General features: G+C 28.0%; 1 protein-coding gene across 3 annotated transcripts in view; it reads left to right on the forward strand.

Moving 5' to 3' along the window:
• Positions 1–26146, forward strand: part of LOC136074981 (uncharacterized) — a 35013-nt gene extending 8867 nt beyond the window's left edge. For 2 of the 3 annotated variants that reach the window (XM_065787158.1, XM_065787159.1), the window contains 2 exons: positions 13500–13561; positions 21941–26146. In XM_065787158.1, coding sequence (XP_065643230.1) covers positions 13522–13561; positions 21941–25899 — 3999 coding nt within the window. In that variant the 5' untranslated portion in view covers positions 13500–13521 and the 3' untranslated portion in view covers positions 25900–26146. Of the gene's footprint in view, positions 1–13369; positions 13388–13499; positions 13562–21940 lie in introns of those variants that run through there. The other variant, XM_065787160.1, reaches the window with a different exon arrangement.
• Positions 26147–27035: the final 889 nt, after the last annotated feature.

A 27035-nucleotide genomic window follows, 5' to 3' on the forward strand; every position in this document is an offset into this window, starting at 1 on the left:
ACAAAAACTATTCCGTAATTCCAAAAATACTCAAAGAATTAAATAGATTCTTGCTCACATACTAACTTATATACAGATGAAACTCTGAAAATTTCATTCAAAAATAGTTCATAGAAGCTGAGATATGCTTGTTTTAAGTCTGAAATATCATAAACAGAGAAAACTAACAAAATTAATATAAAAAAATTAAAATGATCATTTAGAATAATTATCTCCTCCTTCCTGGTGTTTTTCTTTATCATTAAAACCTTTTAGGCTTTTATCGATAAAGAAAAACACCAGGTTAAAGTTTCTTCATTTTTAAGAAAGTTTATATTATCAAACTTGGTTAATAATTTTGGCCCAAAACAACCAAAAAACATCGTTGCTAAGGACGTTGCTAAGGGAACAAACTAATACATGTCATTATAGGTAGTAAATTTTGGAAAATTCTAATTAAAAAACATGTGTAAAAGTATATATTTTTTGAAAGAGCAAAAATTTCTTTTTTAAACTACCCCAATAACAAAAATTTGATTTTTTACATATTTTTTACTAGACAATCACCTTAATGATGCATGTTTATCCAATGGAGAATTGAAACTTGTGAGTGAAAAACTCTTCAAATGACTTAGTAGTATTACCTTCGTCGGCATTGATTACATTAGTCCAGCTAATTTTTGAGAAATCACTAAATAATTCCTCGCAATTTATTTTTTTTAAATTCCGACGAAAAATGCAGCTTTTACTAGAATTTTTTTGGTTCAATAAAACGGATGTATCAAAAATTGGGGTAAATTGAGTAAATTTTTCTTTATGTTAAATTATTCGACTTATAGCATGTTTCTGACGTCGATATAAAACTTTCAATTTGATTATACGCGTACTCGCCCAAGCATTTTAATTTTAATTTAATGTGGTAATTGTTATATCTAGTAACACGCTGTTGTCTGTTATACAGGTAACTTTTGAAACACTGCGGTGTTTATTTTTAAGTCCATAATTTTCCATTTTTTAGTTAGGATTTCATGACCTATTTTTAGGAACGCTTTTGACAAATCTACAAGTTAAAGATCTTGTTCTTATGTATCCATATGATCTTAGTGAAGACAAGCTTATTGATGAATTCCGCCACATTTCGTCCGTTCGATGCCATCTACAAACAAATGATCAGCCCGAAGATCTTCTGAACAGCATTTAGGCGAAGAGATTTGAAGAAAATATCCCCAAGATATGCATCTGTCTTGGTATCTTTCTTACTTTGTCAATTAGCTCTCTTCAAGAACTTTCTAAGTGCTACCATGGAGCAGGATTGACTTAACGACTGTCTTTTTCTTTTAATCAAAACAGATATTGCAAAGAAATATATTTGCAATGTTGTAACTTTCAAATTTGCTGCTGGAAAAGCTCGTAAGGTCTAGATGTATCGTAAGAAAGACTATTTACCCGTATATTACTTTATCTATGTTTTTGTTCTGTCTGAACCTCTGGCGCGGTGTTTACTTACCCGTTGTTACTTTATGAATGTTTTTGTTCTAAGAAATACTCCAACTTGAAAATCTCCTATCTTGGAGCTCTTGGATGAGTAAAGGCTAGAGATGGTGTCTCCATAAAAATGCATTTTAGGCAAATGTTAACTGCATCCAGCTACTGTCTTTTAGAAGGCCACCAAAGCAAAGACTTTAGGGTATTCTTCTGAATTTCCTTATCTTTTACTCAGTTAATTTTTTAATTCGTTTTCAAGACAACTCTTATTACATACCTTCTCTCCTTGGTCGGCGTCTTGTCTCTGACCATAACTAGGTTCATTTTCTTCTTTTTCTACTTTTGGTGATTCTGAAAATGCAATAATCCCTGTTAACCTGTTACTCCTTCTTCGAACTCACACTATCATCGCATATTTATCTACTTTAAAGCTGACTGGGATTCCTTCCATAATTTTATTTAACTCTCTCCGCTTATAAATGCGGCATCATTGTATGATGGCCACAGATGGAATCTGTGTCCATCAAGGATGGATTTAAAATTTATAGAGATAAAGAATCAAATCTTGAGTAAGTAAGTGGCGAGCACGATGAAGTGATGCAAATTGAGCAGATACTAATTTTGCAATTGATTTGATTTACGGTTTTCAAGAAAGATTGGAAGTAAGGGATAGTCGAAATCCGTAATAATGATCAGAGAGTAAGTTATAAGGTTCCCGATGAAAGGTTAAGTGTTTGTTAATTAAAGACTCAAAAACTTTGCTTTTGACTAAAAAACCTTGGTCTATTAGTTATGATAGTCGCTCTCCAGAATATTTAGAAATAGGGAAAACAGATACCACTTTCCAGCAGGCTGGAAAATAATACTCTGATAAATCTCTTGCTAAATAGTTTTGAAAGTATAGACGACAGCTCCTGAGAATACTTCTGCAAGACTATAACAGTGATGTTTTCCCACCACAAGTTGTAGAAGAGTCTAAGGAGGAAATCACTTCAGGTACAGAAGCTGTAACGATACGAAGGTCAGGCATTGGATTAACCTTTATTACACCGTTGTCATATTTGGGTAGATTCTTCTAATAATACTCTTTCTTTTCTAAACAATTTCCGAAAACGTATTTGGACCTAAATGTAGTTGGACCTGCTACATCTCCCAAAGTTTAGACTCTTTCCAATCGTTGTAAAGTTGCATCTCTTTCTCTTTTCTACAGATACTATCAAGGTCGCTTCTCAAAGGAGCTATCATCTCTAGTTTTATCAGCCAAAACTTATTCTCGCTAGACTCGTTTTAGTAAAGTCTCATTTTTTTACGGTAACTGTCACTTTTCAAGTCTTCTGTCAATCGTTTTCTTGCTCTTTAACTCTATTTTTATTTTTATTTTAAGTAATAGTGGCTGCTTGCATGTTTTGCTGGGAGTGAAACTGAATAAAAAAATTATGTTTTAAATTCTTTAACAAATTATTATTGATATAAACACTTGAAAACTTACTTTAGTAATCAAAATACTTTCTACTCTGTGTCATAATCGCTTTTAGATTTGACTTTACTTATACTACCAATCACCTCTTTCTAGTTAAACTTGCACAGTTCACTTGGGGCATAACTAAAATTAAGATGTTCAAGTAGGCTCTTAAATTTTTGAAGCAATAAGTTTTCTGGTCCTGTAGTCAACTCAATTGTTGTATGTTTCCAAAAATGCACCATTCTTAATTCTGTTATGTGATGCTTGCATGCTAATTTTAAAAGATATTTATTTAAATTGTTGGATAACTCTAAGATTGAACCATTTTTGATCCCGGTATTGCTTGCGGTTGTATCAAAACAAAGATCTCTTACTTTTGATTCAAGTTTATATTCCTTTAGTAGGTTCATAATATTTGTATATTGATCCTCACCAGAAGAGGAAGTTAATAGAGGAACACCTAGTGGGTGCATCCCAATCTCAAAGTTCACAAGAACGACCAGCCTGTCAATTTTGAACTTTTTTTCTGCATTAATTTCTTAAAGGGTTTTTCCATCAAAATGTATAACAGATTGATAAGGAAAAGCGTCTATTGCATTTTTGACATCCTCTTTTGCTAAGGTTGACATATTTTTATTTGCTTATTTCATTTTTCAAAAGGCTGTTAATTTAATGCAATGTATACCTTTAAGTTCAACACCAGCTTCAGTTAAAATGGCACTTGTCACATTTTGCATAACATTTGGCGAGTCACACGGGAACGTAGCCGTTAGGGCAACGTTCCCGGCGTCTATTGGAATTTCTGCAGTTTCTGCAGTTGAGATGATTGAGATGGTTCGTAATAAGTAATAAACGTTTTTTAGCCGATTTAGTAAGGGAGGATGGGTAGGAGTGAACCAATTTTTTTAAAATCGATTATATCAAGAAAACCAAAAGTGGAAAAAGTATAGGATAAGGAGCCTAAGGTAGCCTAATGTATTAGGTTTCTAATAGTAATACATGAAATATCAAAGTATCTTCAGATTTTTAATAACTTGAACAATAACGCAGGTGAGTTTCTGGTTCACTCCTACCCATGAATGGGTAGGAGTGAACCATGAAAATGGTAGGAATGAGCCATTATCTTTGATAACTAGAAAACTAAAATTAGATATTTTCTTTAACTAATTTATTGAAAATTAAGTAAGTAACAAATACTTTATAATTAAACATAACATAAATAAGTAATAATGTAACATAAATAACAACAAATTTTGCCATGAAAAATGATTATTTCCAAATATTAAGATATAATAAAAGTATCTGTATGTAATGAAAGTAGTATATTAGCATATAGTATATTGGCAATAAAAATAATATTTAGGAAATACTGATATAGTCAAACACAATCTCAAATTTGTGATGGCAATGGTGCCTTTTACTTGTTCCAGAAAAAGTTGGCCGAGGTAGCAATAATTTAACATCCATTCTAGGGATAGTCACAATATCTGGTGAATTAGGCATCTTAAAAATATCACCTTTTTTCCAAAAAATACTTATTGTAACTTCTTCTTTTACAGAGTTTATACATAATACCTTTCCAACATAAAACAATTTTTTTTTTGCTGTTCTAAATTTAACCAATACAAAGTCTTCTTTAGAATATATATCACAACCACCCAAATCATCTTTAAAAATTATTAAACCTTTCTCATTTGTGATTGTCCAATGTTCCAATACAGAATCGTCTTTTTTTTAAGTAATTTTTTGTTAATATTCTCTAAATTTGTTTTTAATTCTTTTGTAAGTTTGACTAAATTTTTATTGCAGAGCCTTTTCTGGATCCGATCTCTCTCAGGAGTGTCTGTCGCAATCATAGAGCGACCCTTCTTCCTTTCCTTTCTTTTACTTTTTTTCTCCTGATTTAGAAAAACATCTGAATTGTTTAGGGTTGATAAAAGAATCTGATGGTGAAGACAGATCAACCATTGTATCATTGGTAACTAGTTTGTTTGAATCTATAGTTAGCGGAGATGACATCAGTATTATATCTATGGTAAAAGAGGTAGTGGGGTCTGCATTTGATGAAACATAAGAGTTAAAAAAATTATCAGAAGTAATGCTTACGTAACTTTTTATGCAAGTATTGTTAACATCAAAAGTACTGTTTGTCACAGAGCTGCACATAAAATTGATATCTGTAAACACTTTCCAGTCATAAGGAAACGTACCTGTCTTTTTAAAAGCAGCTACAATGTAAGAAGGTGTTATGGCTTTCAGAAAAGCAAGCCATACAGATGAAGCCACTTGGGAAATTATAAATTCCAGGGTTGTGGGGCATCCATAAATCAATTCCTGCATTCTTCGCAGTTTTAAATGGCCCCATAACTCCCACGTCAAGTGGTTGTAACTTGTGCGTGGAATGAGGCGGTAATGTCAAAATGGTCACTCCAAGCTCCTTTGCTAAAGTTAACACTGCTATAGATAAGTGCGCTTCGAAATTGTCATATATTAATAATGATAGATTTTTTTTCGTACTAAACGAGAACTTGATAAAGTGATTCATAACATCTAAAAAAAGTTCACCGTTCATCCAGCCTGTTTTACATGCGAGTCCGAGAGATCCAGAAGGAGCTCCTGACAACATATGCTCCTGAAATGCACTCTTGAAAAAATAATTACTGGTGGGAGATATTGTCTAGAAGCGCTGATTTTTATACAAGTTGTGATAAGGGTTCCTCTTTCAGCACTTTTGACTTTGCAGACACTCTTCACACCTTTCTTTGCAAAAACCAAAATATTTAGATGTTTTATGTAAGAAATAAATAAGTCATGAAAAATATACTTAATATTTAAGATTAACATAGCTTTTGTGGGTTCTGCACGGTAATAGTTCCAGTTTCATCAAGGTTAAAAATCCGAGTTCCACTTGCAAATGCTAGTGATCTAGCAAAAAGTTCTTTTAATTTATCAAAAAATATATATACATTATGGGCATTAAATGATGTTGCCCTAGAAAGAGAACATCCTTCAGGTGTTCTAAGAGACAAATCCGGATGTCACTTTCTAAAATTATTCATCCAATCAATACCTGCCATTGAGTATTTGTGCCACCTCTGTGGAATACTAATTTTATTGGTTGCCATTTCAAAATTTTTTTCTAATTTTACTAATTTTAATGGTTGCCATTTCAAAAGCTATATATCGGCATTCTTTAATTGGGATATATTACTTTAATTCTAATTCCTGCCTGTCTGTAAATATTCTTTTAACATAATAATTCGGGTAAGTCTTGTATTTTCATCAAGCAAAAAACTTTTCCAATAACGACGAAGCGTTGGGTAGGGTATTTTGGGAGTTATTGCAGTTTCTCTAATACTTTTTCCTTTTTGGATTAAATGTAATGCATCTTTCATATCTTTACTGGAAGTTTTTGCTTTCAAAGTGGTTCTTTTATAGACTCGAGGCATTATAACATAAGGTAAAAATAAATGTAATGTTGCAAACGAGTTTTCTAATGAATTACTAAGATATAAAACGTAAGTATGTTTTTACGCTGAGTCAAAACTTTTTTAACGTGAAGTATTAGTGACCCGCGGTTCAATCCTACCGGTGAAGGAATGGCTCATTCCTCCCCAAGCTAAGCAACTAGATTAAAACATTAAATGTGCAATAAGTACGTTTGTAAAATATGCAAAATACTTTGTTCTAAAAACTACATTGTTTATTAATAAATTTTCAACCACTATCTAATGTCTCGAAACAGCCGGTATGCTCATTAAAGAAGTTTCAAAAAATACAAAAAATTTACTTTTGCACAGAAAAGAGTGGATGACAACGTTAACGGAGACACCCGCACTAAGTAGCAGTAAAAAAATTTTGAGTCTTTTTAATTTCCCGTTTTAGCTGTTGGATAAACGATTCACTCTTATCCTTGGGTCACTCCTACCCATCCTCCCCTAAGTTATACTGGTTTTGGGAAGAAAAAAAAAAGCCATACTTTTTTAATCAAAAATACAGATATTTATCTATATATTTATATATAGATAAATATCTGTATTTTTATATATGTAGGTTAGCATAAATATATATATAAAATTATATTTTATATATATATTTATGCTAACCTTGCCCTCAAGACACTTAAAGTAATTTGTTTTTGGTCATTTTTGTGTCCTTTTTTTTCCAAACGTGTGATTTAAGGGCAAGGAAAGAGTGGTTCAATGGTGCTGAAATTTTTTGTGAGTAAGTTTAAACCTATTTGCTTCAAATCTAGACCGTTTGGTTTTTCAAATTCTGAAATTTTTTTTCTCTGAATATATATATATATATATATATATATATATATATATATATATTTATTTATTTATTTATTTATTTATTTATATACACACAAACATTTACATAATTTTTCAAAAAGTTTGCATGTGTGTGAACAAAATGTTTTAAAAAAAACTGTTTCTTGGATTTTAGCGCTCAAAGACACTCAAGTTTTGAAACAAACTTTATGTATAACTATATATACATATATATATATATATATATATATATATATATATATATATATATATATATATATATATATATATATATATATATATATATATATATATATATGTATATATATATATATATATATATATATGTATATAAATATATATATATATATATATATATATATATATATATATATATATATATATATATATATATATATATTGTATTTATGTATGATATTAGTAAGAGCTGTAATAGAATTTATAAATGTATATTTTACTTTAATAAAGTTTCTTTACAGTCGCATAAGTTCGTAGATTCGTAGAGAAACTCGAAAATACACAATTTGTGCCGTAGTCATAAAATGCAATTTGTTATTATGACTAATAAATACTCCGTATTTAAACAATCGTTGTTCAAGCGACTATTAAACGTTTACTAAACATTTGGAAAACGTACTTGTGCCCACTGGGTTAGTTTGGTTAATGATCGAACGTTATTTTGATTACTAAACGAACATTAGTTTGGTTACTAACAGAATTTTAATTTGGATTCTGAACCAGGCTAACATTTTTAACAAACTTAAACCAAAATCTTTATTAAAGTTTATTTTTTTTTAGTTAAAGTTATTTAATTTCAACGTTTTTTTTTAAGTAATTGTAAATAGTGTATGCTTACGTTTTTATTTTGAAAGTAATATAAAAAAAACTACACCAATCCTGAGTTTTTATTTGTATTTTCTTAATGAAAATACAAATAAAAAATGCGTTATTTTGATAACACATTAGAAAAACAATTTCATGCTGTGACTACTTAAAAAGTGTTTCGTTGTTACTAACTGAACGTTAGTTTAGTAACTAACCCAGCGTTAGTTTGGTTGCTAACAAAACATTAGTTTGGATTCTCAACCAAACTAATATTCCTATTAAACTGAAATCAAATCAAAATTATTTTTTTATACATAAAATCACTCGTAAAACGTGTATTTCGGACTTTAATATATCTAAATAATAAATTCTCAAGTTTCAATAGTTTTCTTTTAGAGTAAATGAAAAATGTACCCTTATGTATTTTGAGATTTTGTGCATATAATGTTTAAAATTCATGTTATTTCAAAACATCGTTGTTCATAAAATATTATGTAATGTAAATCTATCCCCAAAATGGCTTTTAGTAGATACTATTTCAGAGCTTCTGAAATAAAACTGAAATGCGGGACCACCCTTTTGCTGCAATCAATGTAAAAATGGTATACCCAAGTAAACTCAAGGTTTGTCACTTGTAGAAAATAGGAAATGACCATAAAACTATTATATAGAACGATATAGATAAAAAAAATGATGATAATAACAAAGCAAAAGGTATTATAACTAAGTAATAATCGTGCCGTAGTGGTTAAAGTAAGTGGTTAATAAAATCTCTAGCTTCTAAAGCAAAAAATCAAGAGTTCGAAGCGAGCTCCGGGCATATTTTTGCGTTATTAGTAAGAGAAGCAGGTGTGAACGCCCTAGTTAAATGCTCCTCCGTGCTCTGTGGCAAGACCGTTTGGTCTTCTTGGGGCACTAAAACAAAAATTCAAAATTTGAAAAATAAAACAAAATAAAAAATACCCTATAGAGGATAAATCCGTTTAGAGATGGAAAAATGTAATATTAACGAAAATTAAAAAAAAATCATATTTGTTGTGAGGGGAGCCAGAGATTTTCGAAACACCAGAGCTCTGGATAATAAATTATAGCTCTGAACAATGAATATAAACTCGGAATCCTTGACATATCCCATGTATTAAAAAGTTTTAGGGTTTAGCTGAAAACATGGTAATAAAAAATGTTTAACAAAAATGGAATATTTTAAAAACATAAAAAAAACAAACTGAAAATAGGTTTTGCTCTCAATTAAAACTAAAAAAAGCAACAAAAAAAATTTAACTCTTGGGATTTTAAAAATATTAAATATTTGTTAAACGCAAGATGCAGTTTATTGAATTTCCTTCTAATGAAGGAATTTCAAAAACTATATACCAGTATTTTATAAAGAGAAGAATAAAAAATTTGTAGAGGAAGAGACTCAGAGTATGAACGTTAATAGAATCAAAAGGTGGAGAACGGACGGTAAGTAAAAGCAAATTTAGCAAGTTCTAACTTTTCAATTTATTGTATTAATGGTTTTTATGAGAGGTCAGTAGCGAATAATAATCTAAGAAGAGTTTTGTTAGAGTAACAATTCACAAGGCACTACCAGTCCCAATCTGGTACAGAAGTAAGATTAGATTCGAGAATGGCTGCTTATTCTAATGGGTTGAAAAAAGTAGACTTTTTGTAAAGACAGGATTATAAAATTAAGTTTTCAGGAAAGAGAGCCACTTTACATTTAAGATTTTTATAAAAAACATTTATGGCCTGTAAAAAACGCTATTTACCCCAAAATTTGCACACAAAAATTTATCGATGAAACTGAAATAAAATATTATTTTGTTACAAAATTTTTAGGAGTGGTTCTCGACAAGAACATTACATGGAAACCACATTTTGATTATATTCAAAATGTGGTTCAAATGATATGCTCGAAAACATCTAAAGCTAATGGAGTGATTAATAATTCCAGATTATATCTAAACAAAAAAATTTTAACCTAAATTTATCACTCATTTTTTCACAGCCATATAAATTATGCAAATATAGCATGGTGAAGCACTGAAAAAACTAAAGTACTAAATGCCTCTACTGCCGTTAAAAGCATGCGATTCGCTTGATTTATTTTGCAGATCGTTTTACTCTTTCCAAACCATTATTAATGGAGACGAAAATACTTAGTATTTACGAGCTCAATATTTATAACGTTTTATGCTTTATATACGTGTTTAAAAACAAGTTAACTTTACCAATCTTTGAAGATCTTTTTTCTCTAAACCCAGTTAATAAACATACACTTTGAAATAACTGTTTTTTTTTATGAAAAGTTTGCAGATCAAAGTTCAACAGATTTTGCATCATATTTCATGCACCACACCTCAGAAATAAAATTGTTAAATCTAATTTTGATATATCTAATACTTTTTTGACATTTTAATTGTAAATCTTTTATTGCATTTTTGTCATTCATATTATAAATAGATGTCTGTATTAACGGTATTAACTTTCAGGGCTGTCCCGAGGAGGGGGCGTAGGGGGTGTCTATCCCCCCCCCAACAAATTGGACACTGGAGGCGGCAAAATTGTCCGTCAACAAAAATGTCGGCCAACGAGGAGCTATTTTTTTTCAAATAAGTTAGTCGAAAATTTTTTTTTTGGCTTTAGTCGGCAAAAAACAGATACGTAACTTCCCCAACCCCACCCCCTAAAACCCATCCCTCTCTTCGGATGGCCCTGTTTACTGTATTTAATTTGTGTATGTATTTATATATTTAATTTATATGATATTTGCGCGTTTATAGGTTCTAACAATAAGATCCTATTTTTTAATTACATATAACATTTGGTATCCTCTTAAGATTTATATTTTTAATTCGAAAAATGATTTATTGCAATTTTTATTCTTGTTTTTGATCTCATGTAAAAAAGTTTTAAACTGGTAAAAGATTCTGATGATAAGACCATTATGATCTTATTTCAGAAGCCTTGTTTATTTGTTTTTGTAAATGATGACAATTGTAAACAAGCCAAAAGATAAAAAAAACTCATTTATTCTTAAAGCATCGTAAAGCTCAACTTTCTATGGTTAGGACTGAGATTGATAATTTATGAAATAAAAATTTACTAAATTTTGCTTACTAAATTTATGTTATAAAAAATTTACCTTGGCTAAAAAAATGGCGAAGACCGGGTGCTGTGTTCGATATATTTGATGAACAATAGGTGTTAGATCCAAAAAATTGCCAACACCTGGAAGTTGTATATATTTACCTTACATATACAAAACTTTATTAAAAATTTTCTCTAAATAATCACAAATACGAAACAAGACATTCAATAAGTAATTACTACATTCCATTTTGAATTGAATATGTATACGTATAAATCGATTTGTAAATTGTATATATCGATTTGTAATCTTTTATATTTACGTTATACAATACGTCATTTTTGTATTTAATTTTTATTACGGTACGTATAAATAACGATTTTTAATTTTTAAACTTTAAACGATTTAATTTATAAACTTTACAACTTTTTTTTCAAACTTTTTAACTTTTAAGTTTTTTTATTTCTTTTTAAAGTTTTTAGATTCATTCTTTTGTATAATATTAGAACTTGTCAAATTATATATTTCTCTATTTCACGAAGGAGCTTGATGATAAGACAATTTGTCCTCTACTTGCCCAAGTTAGATTGTATTTATATATATTTATTAGATCTAAAGGACAGCATTGTAAAATGTGTGCTAATTGACGAAATAAAACTAACTACTACTAGTGTTTTAAAAAATAATAAAATTTCATAAGATATAAATAAAAGTGTTATAAATTTTATAGTTTAATAGTTTAATAAATTTAAAACTATTAAAATGTCATTGTATCATAAATAATGTAACTTAAAGCTTCTAGCAATTTCTATGATTACTTCGACGCAAAACGATAAAATATTTACCATATCGTCACCGTCATCTGCCATAACCTAAGACACCGTTTTGTAATCAAGCAAACTTCTCACGCTGTTTCAACTTTGCTTGCCTTTTAAATGCCATCTCATCAGCTTTCTATGCCATTTCAACAGCGTTATCTGCTGTTTTAATATCAATTTGCGATGATTTTAAATACTATTTATTTCATAAACAGTTTTGCGGTATTAAACCTTATTTAATTTAAGTTTTTTTTTACCTTAGTTTTCACAAATTTGGTCATGATATATATATATATATATATATATATATATATATATATATATATATATATATATATATATATATATATATATATATATATATATATATTTATATGCTACGTTTTTGTGAAAGATGTTTTAAGTAGTGAACGATAATAAAACTAAATTTGCCCTTTTCTTGCTCTAACGATTGATTTTGTTATATGTAAATAAGATATGTATACTCTAAACATATATTTTATAACCATAAATATTTTCCTTAAATACTTACTCTATGAATAAAAATGTTTTTTATCAACAAAAAAAGAATAAAAACATCATAAAATTAACAAGTATATAACTTACTAAAAAAAGCGTTTAAAATTTTATCAAAGAATTAAAGTAAAGTAATTTAAAGTGGAAAGCGTACTAACTAATAACAATAAAGTCCCTAGCCCAGTTTTATATTAAATCACCAATGCAGCAGCCAGTTAGGTTTCTTTTTTGTTTAAGACTGGGATTTAGTGTATTTAAACCACAAAGGATTTTGCAGAAGTTTTTTCTCACCCGCTTATTCTCTATTTTTGACTTCACGCGATTCAAAGCATTTATTCTAGTCTAACCTGTATTGTAACCCTAACCCTGACTGAAAGCATCTATTGTAATCACTAGTTGGGTAATTAAAAAAAAAAAAATGTATAGACAATTTGTATTAAATTCTTTTAGATTAAGTCAATAAGAAACTCAAAGCCCCAATATAGTAAACCATTTTCACGTGAGTAGGTGAAATGACTTACATAACTTTTAATTGAAGTGTTATATTTCATATGATAAGTTTTTTACCTTTAATAGTAAAAATGTTCATTATTATTTAATGAAAAATTAAACATACTTTGTATTTTCGATAAATAAAAACATCTAAATAAACAAAGGTTTGTTTTCAGGAATTAAATACTTCACATAGTTTCATTTTTCAAAGTTGAAAACGTTTATTTCAAATAATGTCGAATGTTGAAAATTTTATGTATATATATATAGAAATTTTATGTACATAATATGTATAATATATATTATATAAATACATTATATGTATAATATATATTATATAAAGATATAAAGTTTTTTTTCACTCATTTTTGTTTGTGAAGATTAAAAACGGAGGATCTTTCATTTTGTTTAATACTATGTAATATTCAGATTTGATATATATATATATATAAAATTTTAATTATTTATAAGTTTTTGTTTTTTTTATCTAGTTTTAAAATACTCATTAATACTTTATAATAACCTTTTAGAATAACGACTGCACAAATTTAAATGGAACCAAATCAAGGAGATAAAATTAGCTTTTTTAAAGGTAATTTTTATATAAATGTCCATTTTTTAATTCTTTCTTTCAATGATACTTAGTGATAGTAGTAGTAGTAGTAGTAGTAGTAGTGGTAGTAGTAGTAGTAGTAGTAGTAGTAGTAATAGTAGTAGTAGTAGTAGTAATAGTAGTAGTAGTAGTAGTAGTAGTAGTAGTAGTAGTAGTAGTAGTAGTAGTAGTAGTAGTAGTAGTAGTAGTAGTAGTAGTAGTAGTAGTAGTAGTAGTAGTAGTAGTAATAGTAGTAGTAGTAGTAAACAACCTGCAGAAGAATCTTCGGTGTATTCGAGTAGATCTGACATTTATAAAACTTTACAAAACACTTAAAAAAAGTTAGTAGTAATATTAATACAAAGATTTATGTGGATACATCAGTAAATGTAGCATTATTTTGGAGCTTGGAAATTCATTTTTAATCAAATTTAGATTTTAACTCTAAAAAACTCTAAAAAGCGTACTACTGTCTACCTACTTTATTTTTGGGATCAATTTTATTTTACATGGAAGATATTAATTATATTAACTTTTATAGATATAAATTCTTAGCATTATTAAAACCAAACGGATCTATATCCATTCGGTCTCTTAAATACGCTATTTACCCCAAAATTCAGCCAAATTTTTTATTGATGAAATTGAAATAAAAAGAGATGTTGTAGCGAAGCATTTAACGGGTGATGCGGAAGTTATCGGACAAATCCTTATTTAATTATTTGAGCTTATATAATAATTAGTTTTTGTGGTTTATCTTTGATTTTATCACAAAAACTGATTATTATTTGAGCATAATAATCAGTTTTTGTGGTAAAATGAGGTTAAATGCAGCTGAACGAGAATCTTTTCGAAAGCGACTAAAAATGTTTTTTGTAAATAAACCTAATATAAAAAAAATAAAATCGTAAATCATTTTGAAAAGAAAGGATTTGCTCGAAGTACAATATATGATAACCTAAAAGGACTTGAAACTGTTCAATCGTTTTCTGATAGAAAGCACTCTGGTCGTCTGACATCCTGGACTAGAGAAGAGAAAGCCGAATTAACGAGACTTGTCAACAATCGAAAAGGGGTCAGTCAGAGAAAAATAGGTATTAAATTCGGTGTAAATCAATCGACAATTAAAAAAAATTAATATTAAATATAGAAAACGTGAAAAGACTCCAAAATACACTATAGAACAACAAATAAAGGCAAAGAAAAGAAGCAGGAAACTAGTTAACCAACTCTATAACACAAAATCGCTTCTAGTCATCAATGACGAAAAATACTTTTTTTTTGCAGGGGACAACATGCCTGGAAATTCTGGATACTACACAAACAACAAAATGACATGACCAGAAAGTGTACGTTTTATAGGAAAAGAGAAATTTCCAAAAAAGTTATTAATGTGGATAGCCATATCTGACCGTGGTGTGTCCGAGCCATTGTTTCGCACTTCCAAGGCTGTAGCGATCAATTCATCAATCTATATTAATGAATGTTTAGAAAAACGACTTCTTCCATTTATTCACAAGTATTATGGAGACTTTAACTATTTATTTTGGCCAGATTTAGCAAGTTCTCATTATTCTAAAGATTCTCTAAATTGGATGGACCAATATGTCTATTACGTTGATAAAAAATCCAATCCCCCAAATGTGCCTCAAGCACGACCAATTGAAAATATTTGGGGACATTTGGCACAGAAGGTTTACAAGGGAGATTGGCAAGCTTCAACAGAGCAAGTTTTGATTGATTGCATTAAACTAAAACTACAAGAAATTGATTTAAACTTTTTACAGTCGCATTTGAAAGGCGTCAGAGCAAAATTGAGTTCAATTGCAGATGGTGGTGTTTTTTCATATAAAAAATAATATATTTTTATTAAAAGATAAATGCTTTATTTAAAAAAAATATAATTGTAGTTTGTTTTTTTCCATGCTTTATATAAGGTTACTTTCTATATATATATGTTTGTGTGCCACAAAATTTGAAATCAATTTTTAAAAGCTTTTTTCTCAACCAATTTTGCTCAAATTTTGCACACTTAATCATTTTCGATGACAATACAAGGAAATGGAAAAATTTGACCAAAAAAAGTTAATTAAGTTAACAAAAATTTAATTTGTATTTCCCCATAAGAACACTGAATTAATAAAAAAAAAATTTAAAAACGTAACAGTAATTTTTCCTTCTACAAAAGATAACAAAAAAAGAATTTCTAGGCCCAATAGAATTCTGCTTGCATAAAGCATGGATTTAAAAAAAGAATTTTTTTTTGATTTACTAGTTATTTATAAATAAGTTATTGACGTTTTTATTTTGTCCGATAACTTCCGCATCCCCCGTTAGAAGTGGTTTCTCGACAAGGACAATTAATGGAAACCACACATTGACAATATTTGCTCAAAAAAGTTTAATTGTAACAGAGTCTTATACAAATCCATATCATATCTTAATAAAAATCCTTAACTCAAATATATTTCTTATTTATTAGCAGTTATATAAACTGTCAAAGTATATTTTTGGAAAGCACTGAAAAAAGTAGCAAAAACTTAACGTAAATTTATTTTTACCGCCGTCAGAAACATGCAAACCGCTTGATTAATTTTATAGATTGATTTACTCCAAACCATTATTTATGGAGATAGTACATAAACATAAGAAAAACAATAAAATGTTTTTATAAACATTTATTAAGTTTAAAAATAATAAATTTTTATTGTAAAAAACTTTATGGCTGTATTTACGTAATTTGAGGTTAAGAAGATAAAATAGCTGGGTTTAGTTCAAAAAATAAATCTGATCCAAGTCCGAGATATGATTTACTTTTTAATCACAAACTAGCACAGATAAGCACAATTGCTTATCTGTGTTTGCTCGTGGACATCCTTATTATTGTAAACAAGGAAATCGTCATGTAAACCTCAGAGAACTTGTGTTGACAGACCCAATAGTTGCAGAGCAGATTTCATCAACTGTGGTTTCAGGCAAAAATGCATCACCAAGAGAAACAGTTCGGATCAAAATATAAATAAGATAATTTTAACTTATAATGTAATTTTTAGGGTCATCAGCTTCCCAGTAACTTTTTTTTGGTCCTTTGAGTGTTCAAAATATGATTTCAATCCAAGAGAACATGGGGCTTTCAAATACCGGAATGAGGAAACTTGGATTTGCTCTCAACCAGATTAGCCTAGTAAGGATAGTTGAAACCAACTTTCAGCAAAAGGCATTAAGAGACTACTTCACCATAAGAACTTGCTGCCAGCTCAGAAGATAGCCAGTTTGTGTGGAAAAATCTTACATTTTCCACATCAATTGCTCTCTCAGCGCCTTGGTTATTGCTATCTAAGCTCGTTGTTTTTCCTTCTCTTTCATTTGCTTATGTTTTGAAAATCAAAGGTTTTAAATCCAGTTTTCTGAAGCTTCAAATGAAAAAAAATTAGCCTGGGACTGTATAGTATAAAGCCACAAAAGCTTTACATTCTTGTTTCAAAAGTAATTGGGAAAGATACAAAAGAGATGCTTCTCATCCCAATTACTCTCATCAGTTCCTAAACTGTGTTGTTGAAATTAAATAAATTGCCAATCTTACGATAAATTGCCAATTTATCTTACGATACTTGCCAATTTATCTTACGATCAATTGATAATTCGCGATTGGGATGCAAAAAAAAAGCAATAAGTTTTATAATATTTGTCATTAATTAACGCAATTTTATTCTCATTATTATTATGCATATTTAATTTAAACTGTTTTTAAAAATGGAGGAAAATTTCATATTTAAATCTTCAAATTAAAATGACATCATCGATGATAACGGCACTGATTTAAATTATTTTAGTCACAAAATGCTAGAAAGCCAATACTATTCAGTTACTGAATCATCACAATATCTAAGAAAAACTAAAAACACTTTTTCAATTTAAAATATAAATATTCGAAGTTTAAATAAAACTTTGAAATTTTAAAAATATTATTGGATACAATTAAACACAATTTTAAAATTAATTGTCTGACAGAAAACTTGGTGTAAATGCAGTGAAACAAATTATGAATTTGAACTAATTAATTACACATCAATTCATCAAGCACGTGAAGTAAATGCAGGTGGGGGCGTTTGTATTTATATCCACAATTCAATAAATTTTGTCTTACGTAACGATCTCTGCATCAATGAAACAGATAGTGAGTTTTTGTGCATTGAATTAGTAAATTCAATGCACAAAGACTCACTGTTTCAAAGCAGAAAGAAACACAATTATAAATACTACTTATAGAGCGCCATCTGGAAACTTAAAAAAATTTAAAACTCATCTTAAAACATTTCTAAACAAAATTATAAATAAAAAAAAACATATTTATATGGTCGGAGATTTTAACATCAACCTGATTAACTATGCCTCAAATATTAATGCTAAGAATTTTACAAACACTCTTCTACAAAATAACCTTATCCCAACAATAAACAAATCTACAAGAATAACAAATAGGTCTTCTACTCTTCTTGATAACATCATAACTAACAACTTTCATAATAACCCTCTTTACACAGGTATAATACAGACCGATATTTCGGATCATTTTCCTACATTCTTAGCTTCAGATAACTTTTTAATAAACAATATTTCCACAAAATCCACCTTTATTTGGCAACAGATCAATGAAAACTCCTTAAAAAAATTTAAAAACTGTTTACAAAGTTGCGTAGATTGGGATCTAGTACTGCAATCAAATGATGCTAATAATGCATATGAATTGTTTCTTAATCAATTTTGCAAACAATATGAAATAGCGTTTCCAGAAATAAAAAAAAGTATAAATAATAAGTCGCTCCAAACTCCCTGGATGTCTAAAAGTTTACTAAAATCCTCATAAAAGAATTATAAAAATATATTTGAAAAAACCAAAAAATATGTGGAATGTAATAGTATTGAAAAAAAGATCTCAAAAAATAATGCAATGATGTTTAGGGCTAAACCTTTTCTAAATATATCATCCCTGAAAAAAATGTATTATGCCTTTATCCATAGTTATTCGTCTTATTGTAATATTGTGTGGGGTAGTACTAACCATACAAAGCTAAAGAAACTCTACAACAAACAAAAACATGCGTGCAGAATAGTATTTGGAGCCGACAGAGGTGTTCCCTGCGAACCACTTCTACGTGTGCTCAGTGTTTTAAACTTAATTTACACCAAGTTTTATTATTTATGTTTATAACAAAAAATGGATTATCTCCAAAAATATTTCAATCTTATTTTAATAAAATTAACCATAAATACTCAACAAAGATTTCAGATAACAACTTTATTGCTCCACAATATAAATTAAAATTAACTTTCTATTCAATTAAATACCGCGGACCTAATCTGTGGAAAAAGTTTCCAGATATTGTTAACAATAAACAGACTACATTAGAGCAATTTAAGGACGAATCAAAACGATTATTATTATTCATGGATATATCCAACTTTAAATGTTTATTTTAAACTAAAAACAATCTTATAAGAAATAGATTTAATTGTATAAGTGATTAATATAAATTAATACAAAATATTTAAAATAAAAAAAATATATATATAAAATATCACTGATGATGTTAATAATTTATCTAGTGATTATATTAATTATAAAATTTCATTTCTTGTTGTTTCTTATCCTCGAGTGATTTTATTTTTTTGACTTTTTTATTTTTTATTAATATATTTGTTAAACATTTTAGCAATTGTTTTCAACACTTCTTAAAAAATATATATATATATATTTTATTTCTAATTATATTAGTTATTTTCGGTTTTCATTTCTATTTGTTATTTTATATATATTTTTACGTTACGGTAATGTAGAATTTATTGCTATTATTTTTTTTAAATGGGGCTCGGCGATAAGGCTGAATACGCCTTCTTCTCGCTCCAGCCAATGGTTTATATAAATGTATTTGCAATGTAAACATTTTTAAATGGCAAAATAAATAATTTCAAAAAAAAAAAAAAAACGTGTCTAAAACAGCAAATTATAAAACTTAAATATACAAATTATAATAATCAATATATAAACTTTGCTCTAACTAGCATAAATAAGTACACATAAAAAAAATGCAAGTAAACATTTTACAACTGATTTATTTTACAACTGATGAAACTTTCAGTGTGATATTGCATGCCACGTGTCTAAAATTAATATCTAAATCTAGCTCTATGTAAACATAGCTGCAACTAACCTAAATAATGATAACCATCAAAAGATATGTTAATATTTTAAATTTTACTACTGATTTAAATTTACATCCTAAACTACAACATTTCACGTTTAAAATAGAAGAATATACAAGAATATATACAAGTCATATAGGCTGTATTATAGAAACAATTGTTGAACTAACCCCTTTGTTTATCATATAAAGCAAATGGATAAACACAGTTTAAGTTACACTCCGTTATTTGTAATTTTGAAGGTTGTTAAACTTATTTTAAATTTTCTATATAAAGTTTATATAAAAAATTTAAAATATAAAGTTTATATAAAAAATTTAAAATATAAAGTTTATATAAAAAATTTAAAATATAAAGTTTATATAAAAAATTTAAAATATAAAGTTTATATAAAAAATTTAAAATATAAAGTTTATATAAAAAATTTAAAATATAAAGTTTATATAAAAAATTTAAAATATAAAGTTTATATAAAAAATTTAAAATATAATCAACAGAGACAGAATGAGGAGAAGAGGCAACACTTTGAGGATTCGTTTTATATCAAATTTTTGATTCTGTGATTGGTGGACTCACTGCTCGTGGCCATTCAAGAAATTTTTGCTAAATTCTTTTTTTTTGTGGGAATATTAAAAACTGTTTGAACCAGAAATCAAGAGTGCCTGCTCCCATTTTTTTGCAGAAATATTCATGTGACGAGACTGAAAATGAACTAACTTAAGAATTGCTTCATATGAAACAAATTCATTCGGCAAACTTTGGAGAGAAACCTCTTGTCTCATTCGGCTTTTTAAACGAAATTTCTGAAATAAGGCTGGGGGAAATTTTCAAAAAATGTAGAGATTGGACTGCGTTTCTTTAATTCAATAAATTGAAGCTCTTCAAGAACTTTTTGCGCAAGAACGAACCAATGATCTTGCTATTTTAAGTAATAGGTCTCAATTAGTTCAAAATATTGACTTCATGATGTGATTAAAGAGTTTGTTAAAAATAAGCAAGAAAAATAACATTGTCAGACACAAAAGATGGACTACTTAATTATACTTATATACCAGCAGTATAATGAAAATATTTGAGCAGGCTTTTTTTTTTTTTTTTTTTTGAAAAGAAGGGGGGACCAAATTGAAGGATACTCGGGGCCCCTAAATCCTGTGCACGGCCCTGGGTTGAAATCAGGTTAATTAATCAACATCTGAGGTTTGACGTGAAAAATACGTAGAACTTTAAAAAAAATGGCTTCAAAATATTGACCTAATTTTAACATTGAAAAAACGGAAAATGCTTGTTGGGTATGTGATCACTTATGACTATAAGAAATAGGTTCATCAAAAAAAATTTATCTAGATATGTTGGATATATAATTCAACTTTGATTTGCGAAGTTCTCTATTTAGAGTCTCAAAGAAGAAACTAATAGATATCATTCTAATGCATCAGCTATCTGTACTTCATTTTCCAAATGATTATAAACAATGATCAGAAAGTAAATCGAGAAACCTTTTTTGGGTATTATACCTGCAGTTTTATAGAAATATTGACTATAGCTTTTAGGTTATTTATCATAATCTGCGCAAGCAATCTTTTAACCTGATAATTAAATCTACCACTACTTTGGTTATTTTTCCTTAATTTAATTCAAAAATAAATATTACATTTATTAATAAACTAATTTGTACAAAATTTTAGAACTCGAAAATGAAATAAACAAGCAAACATAAAATAGAAATAGAAATTTTATGAAAGTCCAAACATTTGCATTACGGGTTGGTAGAGAACAAGCTTTAAAAAATGTGGGTTTTTTTTATGAATTTGAAACTCCAAAACTCAGTTAAAATTTAAATTTAGTAAAATTTGAATTAAAAAAAAAACATCGTTCTTTTGGTTGAATTCTCTAGAGTAATTACTTGATGTTTTTCAAATTGTTAAGTTTACAAAGTTTTGTTCACAACAACGTTCTCTTAATATATAAAAATACTGTAACATGATTTATTTAAAAACGTTTTTAAAAGTAGTATAATTTTGTAATTTTTTTATATTAAAACTTTTTAAAACTGGACTTAATACGCTAATAAATAACGCGTCACGTTTGAAAAAATTTTTACTAAAATAAATGATATTAAATTTATTTTAATTGAGAGAATAAATTTTTATAAACTAACCATGCGTTCATTTTTAGAAGTTCAACCGTTTTCAGAAAATTTATTTTCACGCGAAAAACTACTTTGTGAAATTCGACATTTTTTACATGGAGCAAACAAGTCAACTTTAATATTATATGGAATGTCCGGTGTTGGGAAGACACAAATTGCGAGAAAGTATTGCGAAATTTATTATAACTTCTACAAAAACTTTGTTTGGATAGACGCAGCATTTGGAAAGTTACAAACCTCAATGAGAAACCAATGTCAAATATTAGGATTCGAAGTTCATGACTCAAAAGGTGATTATTTGAATATAGAAGTGATTGTTGAAAAAATTCACAACCATTATAAAAATGAAAAAACATTGTATATTTTTGACAATGTCGACGATGAAAGTGTTAAAAACCTGACCATGTATATTTCAAGAAAACCGGATTCATTTACGTTGATTACCTCCCAATGGAGAGCGTGGTCGAATAACGTAAACAAAATGCTAGTTGATGTTTTTACTTCAGAAGAAGCATTCGCTTATGTAAAAAATAATATTAAAGAAAACGCCGATAAAAATATAAGAAACCTAATTAAAGAACTTGGTTATCATCCGTTCGCTATTACTCAGGCAATAAAATATATAAATATTCATAAAATTTCGATAGAAAAATACGTAGATCGATATAGATCGAAACCAGAAATATTAGACAATAACTTTCCAACCGAAGAAGAACCCAAGTCTGCAATAAAAGCAATTAACTTAGTTTTAATAAAATTAGAAAAAAGTAAACCTTTTCCATTTAAAATATTAAACTGTTTATCTCATTGCGACTATCAAAACATAAGTAAACAGTTTATAATCCAAATTTCAAAACAAATGGAAATAAACGAAGAATATGTAATAGATGAAGCCGTTGGGTTACTAATGAGTTATTCTTTACTAAACTGTTTTGATGATGAAAAATATTCAATGCACGAACTGACACAGCTGACGTGTAGATGTTTTCAAAATAGAAATTCAACTACAAATACGTATCTTAGTTTAATTGAAAATTTATTTATATTTGAATTGAATGAAGTAAAAGATCACGTGGATTACGGAAACTATTTTGTTTTCCATTTTATTTGTATGTTTCGCACTAACGGAATAAAAATATCAAAAACATTCCATAATATGACGACATCTGTTAGCAAATTATTAGTATGTAAAGGTTTATTTGAAGAAGCAATCGAAATATTAAAAAGTATTCAAAGTTTTAATACAGAAACTTATGGCGAAAATAATAAATTTACGCTTGATACAAAACATAATATCGCATTCTGTTTGTACCATACGGGAAAATATAACGAAGCTTTAGAAATTTATTATTCTGTTGATAAAATACAAACTGAAATTTTAGGTATCAACCATCCAGATACAATGGAAACAAAACATAATATCGCATGCTGTTTGAATACTATGGGAAAACATAACGAAGCTTTAGAAATTTTTTATTCTGCTGATAAAATACGAACTGAAATTTTAGGTATCAACCATCCAGATACAATGACAACAAAAAATAATATCGCAAACTGTTTGTACGCTATGGGAAAATATAACGAAGCTTTAGAAATTTATTATTCTGTTGATAAAATACGAACTGAAATTTTAGGTATCAACCATCCAGATACAATGTCAACAAAACATAATATCGCAATCTGTTTGGACGCTATGGGAAAATATAACGAAGCTTTAGAAATTTATTATTCTGTTGATAAAATACAAACTGAAATTTTAGGTATCAACCATCCAGATACAATGACAACAAAAAATAATATCGCAAGCTGTTTGAACGCTATGGGAAAATATAACGAAGCTTTAGAAATTTATTATTCTGTTGATAAAATAAAAACTGAAATTTTAGGTATCAACCATCCAGATACAATGAGAACAAAAAATAATATCGCAAACTGTTTGTACGCTATGGGAAAATATAACGAAGCTTTAGAAATTTATTATTCTGTTGATAAAATACAAACTGAAATTTTAGGTATCAACCATCCAGATACAATGACAACAAAAAATAATATCGCAAGCTGTTTGAACGCTATGGGAAAATATAACGAAGCTTTAGAAATTCATTATTCTGTTGATAAAATACGAACTGAAATTTTAGGTATCAACCATCCAGATACAATGGAAACAAAACATAATATCGCATGCTGTTTGAATACTATGGGAAAACATAACGAAGCTTTAGAAATTTTTTATTCTGCTGATAAAATACGAACTGAAATTTTAGGTATCAACCATCCAGATACAATGACAACAAAAAATAATATCGCAAACTGTTTGTACGCTATGGGAAAATATAACGAAGCTTTAGAAATTTATTATTCTGTTGATAAAATACGAACTGAAATTTTAGGTATCAACCATCCAGATACAATGTCAACAAAACATAATATCGCAATCTGTTTGGACGCTATGGGAAAATATAACGAAGCTTTAGAAATTTATTATTCTGTTGATAAAATACAAACTGAAATTTTAGGTATCAACCATCCAGATACAATGACAACAAAAAATAATATCGCAAGCTGTTTGAACGCTATGGGAAAATATAACGAAGCTTTAGAAATTTATTATTCTGTTGATAAAATAAAAACTGAAATTTTAGGTATCAACCATCCAGATACAATGAGAACAAAAAATAATATCGCAAACTGTTTGTACGCTATGGGAAAATATAACGAAGCTTTAGAAATTTATTATTCTGTTGATAAAATACAAACTGAAATTTTAGGTATCAACCATCCAGATACAATGACAACAAAAAATAATATCGCAAGCTGTTTGAACGCTATGGGAAAATATAACGAAGCTTTAGAAATTCATTATTCTGTTGATAAAATACGAACTGAAATTTTAGGTATCAACCATCCAGATACAATGGAAACAAAACATAATATCGCATGCTGTTTGAATACTATGGGAAAACATAACGAAGCTTTAGAAATTTTTTATTCTGCTGATAAAATACGAACTGAAATTTTAGGTATCAACCATCCAGATACAATGACAACAAAAAATAATATCGCAAACTGTTTGTACGCTATGGGAAAATATAACGAAGCTTTAGAAATTTATTATTCTGTTGATAAAATACGAACTGAAATTTTAGGTATCAACCATCCAGATACAATGTCAACAAAACATAATATCGCAATCTGTTTGGACGCTATGGGAAAATATAACGAAGCTTTAGAAATTTATTATTCTGTTGATAAAATACAAACTGAAATTTTAGGTATCAACCATCCAGATACAATGACAACAAAAAATAATATCGCAAGCTGTTTGAACGCTATGGGAAAATATAACGAAGCTTTAGAAATTTATTATTCTGTTGATAAAATAAAAACTGAAATTTTAGGTATCAACCATCCAGATACAATGACAACAAAAAATAATATCGCAAACTGTTTGTACGCTATGGGAAAATATAACGAAGCTTTAGAAATTTATTATTCTGTTGATAAAATACGAACTGAAATTTTAGGTATCAACCATCCAGATACAATGTCAACAAAACATAATATCGCAATCTGTTTGGACGCTATGGGAAAATATAACGAAGCTTTAGAAATTTATTATTCTGTTGATAAAATACAAACTGAAATTTTAGGTATCAACCATCCAGATACAATGACAACAAAAAATAATATCGCAAGCTGTTTGAACGCTATGGGAAAATATAACGAAGCTTTAGAAATTCATTATTCTGTTGATAAAATACGAACTGAAATTTTAGGTATCAACCATCCAGATACAATGACAACAAAAAATAGTATCGCAAACTGTTTGAACGCTATGGGAAAATATAACGAAGCTTTAGAAATTTATTATTCTGTTGATAAAATACGAACTGAAATTTTAGGTATCAACCATCCAGATACAATGAGAACAAAAAATAATATCGCAATCTGTTTGAAAAATAAAGAAAAACAGCAAACAAGTTGATTAATTATTGGATTATTTTTTTAGTTTTATTATATGTAAAGTGTTATACTTAACTTATAAATGACAAACATTTTTCTATAAAAGTTGTAGAACTCCGTTGTTAATTGTTGTAAAAATTTTCTTAATTTTTGTTATCATTCGTATAGCGCTTTTTTTTAAAATTAAACGAAAGCTCATTTACTTTATCATTTATTTACATGTTATAAATTGTATTTATTATTGATTATAAATTAAAAAATGAAACTAATTTATGATTTTTACTAATTTTAGTTATTTACTCAAATAATTAAAGTATTTAAATTAGTTTAGTTAATTTATAAAAGTCTAAAGTATTTTAAAAGCAAAAGTTTTGTTATTGCGATATATATATATATATATATATATATATATATATATATATATATATATATATATATATATATATATATATATATATATATATATATATATATTTGTTAAAAGTATATTTAATAGGTGAACCAAAGAGTTTGATTCCCATAGGAATTATAGTATAGAATGTTTAAAACGGTATATGATACATTTGTAAACTCTCACGATAATAATTTTCTTTACGTAAGTGATAATGATTTAATTCTTCTATTCTTATTAGTTTAAATTAGATGTTAAATAAAATTTATCATCGTTTAAAAAATTAATAACAATAAAAATATTGTGATCTTAATAGATTGGTTACACGAATAAGATAGTCCCTACAAAGCGGGAAGAGTCTTTATTAAACATGCCGTGTTTTGAGAATGATTTCGTTTAAAAAATATCATTATTTTATGGACATATTTTGCTGACATTTATATTTATTCTGAATAAGTGTTGCAGTATGTTAATTTCGTATATGTGTATATATATATATATATATATATATATATATATATATATATATATATATATATATATATATATGGGTAATTCCATTTTTAACTTAGGGTAAAATAGGGCAATATGAGCACCTTGGTAATATGAGCATACTTAAAGATTTTCTTATATGTAAGCGGTGAAATTAAAGCTGCTTTGTATCTTTTGAGTCAACTTTATGTGGTGATAACAGAAATCAGTACACTTAGCGAAAATGCAGTAATTAGCGGCCTGTGGCGTCCCGAAGAGAAAAGATAATTAGGAAA

The sequence above is a fragment of the Hydra vulgaris genome, chromosome 01 (genome assembly GCF_038396675.1).
Source record: "Hydra vulgaris chromosome 01, alternate assembly HydraT2T_AEP".
Classification (NCBI taxonomy): Eukaryota; Metazoa; Cnidaria; class Hydrozoa; order Anthoathecata; family Hydridae; genus Hydra; species Hydra vulgaris.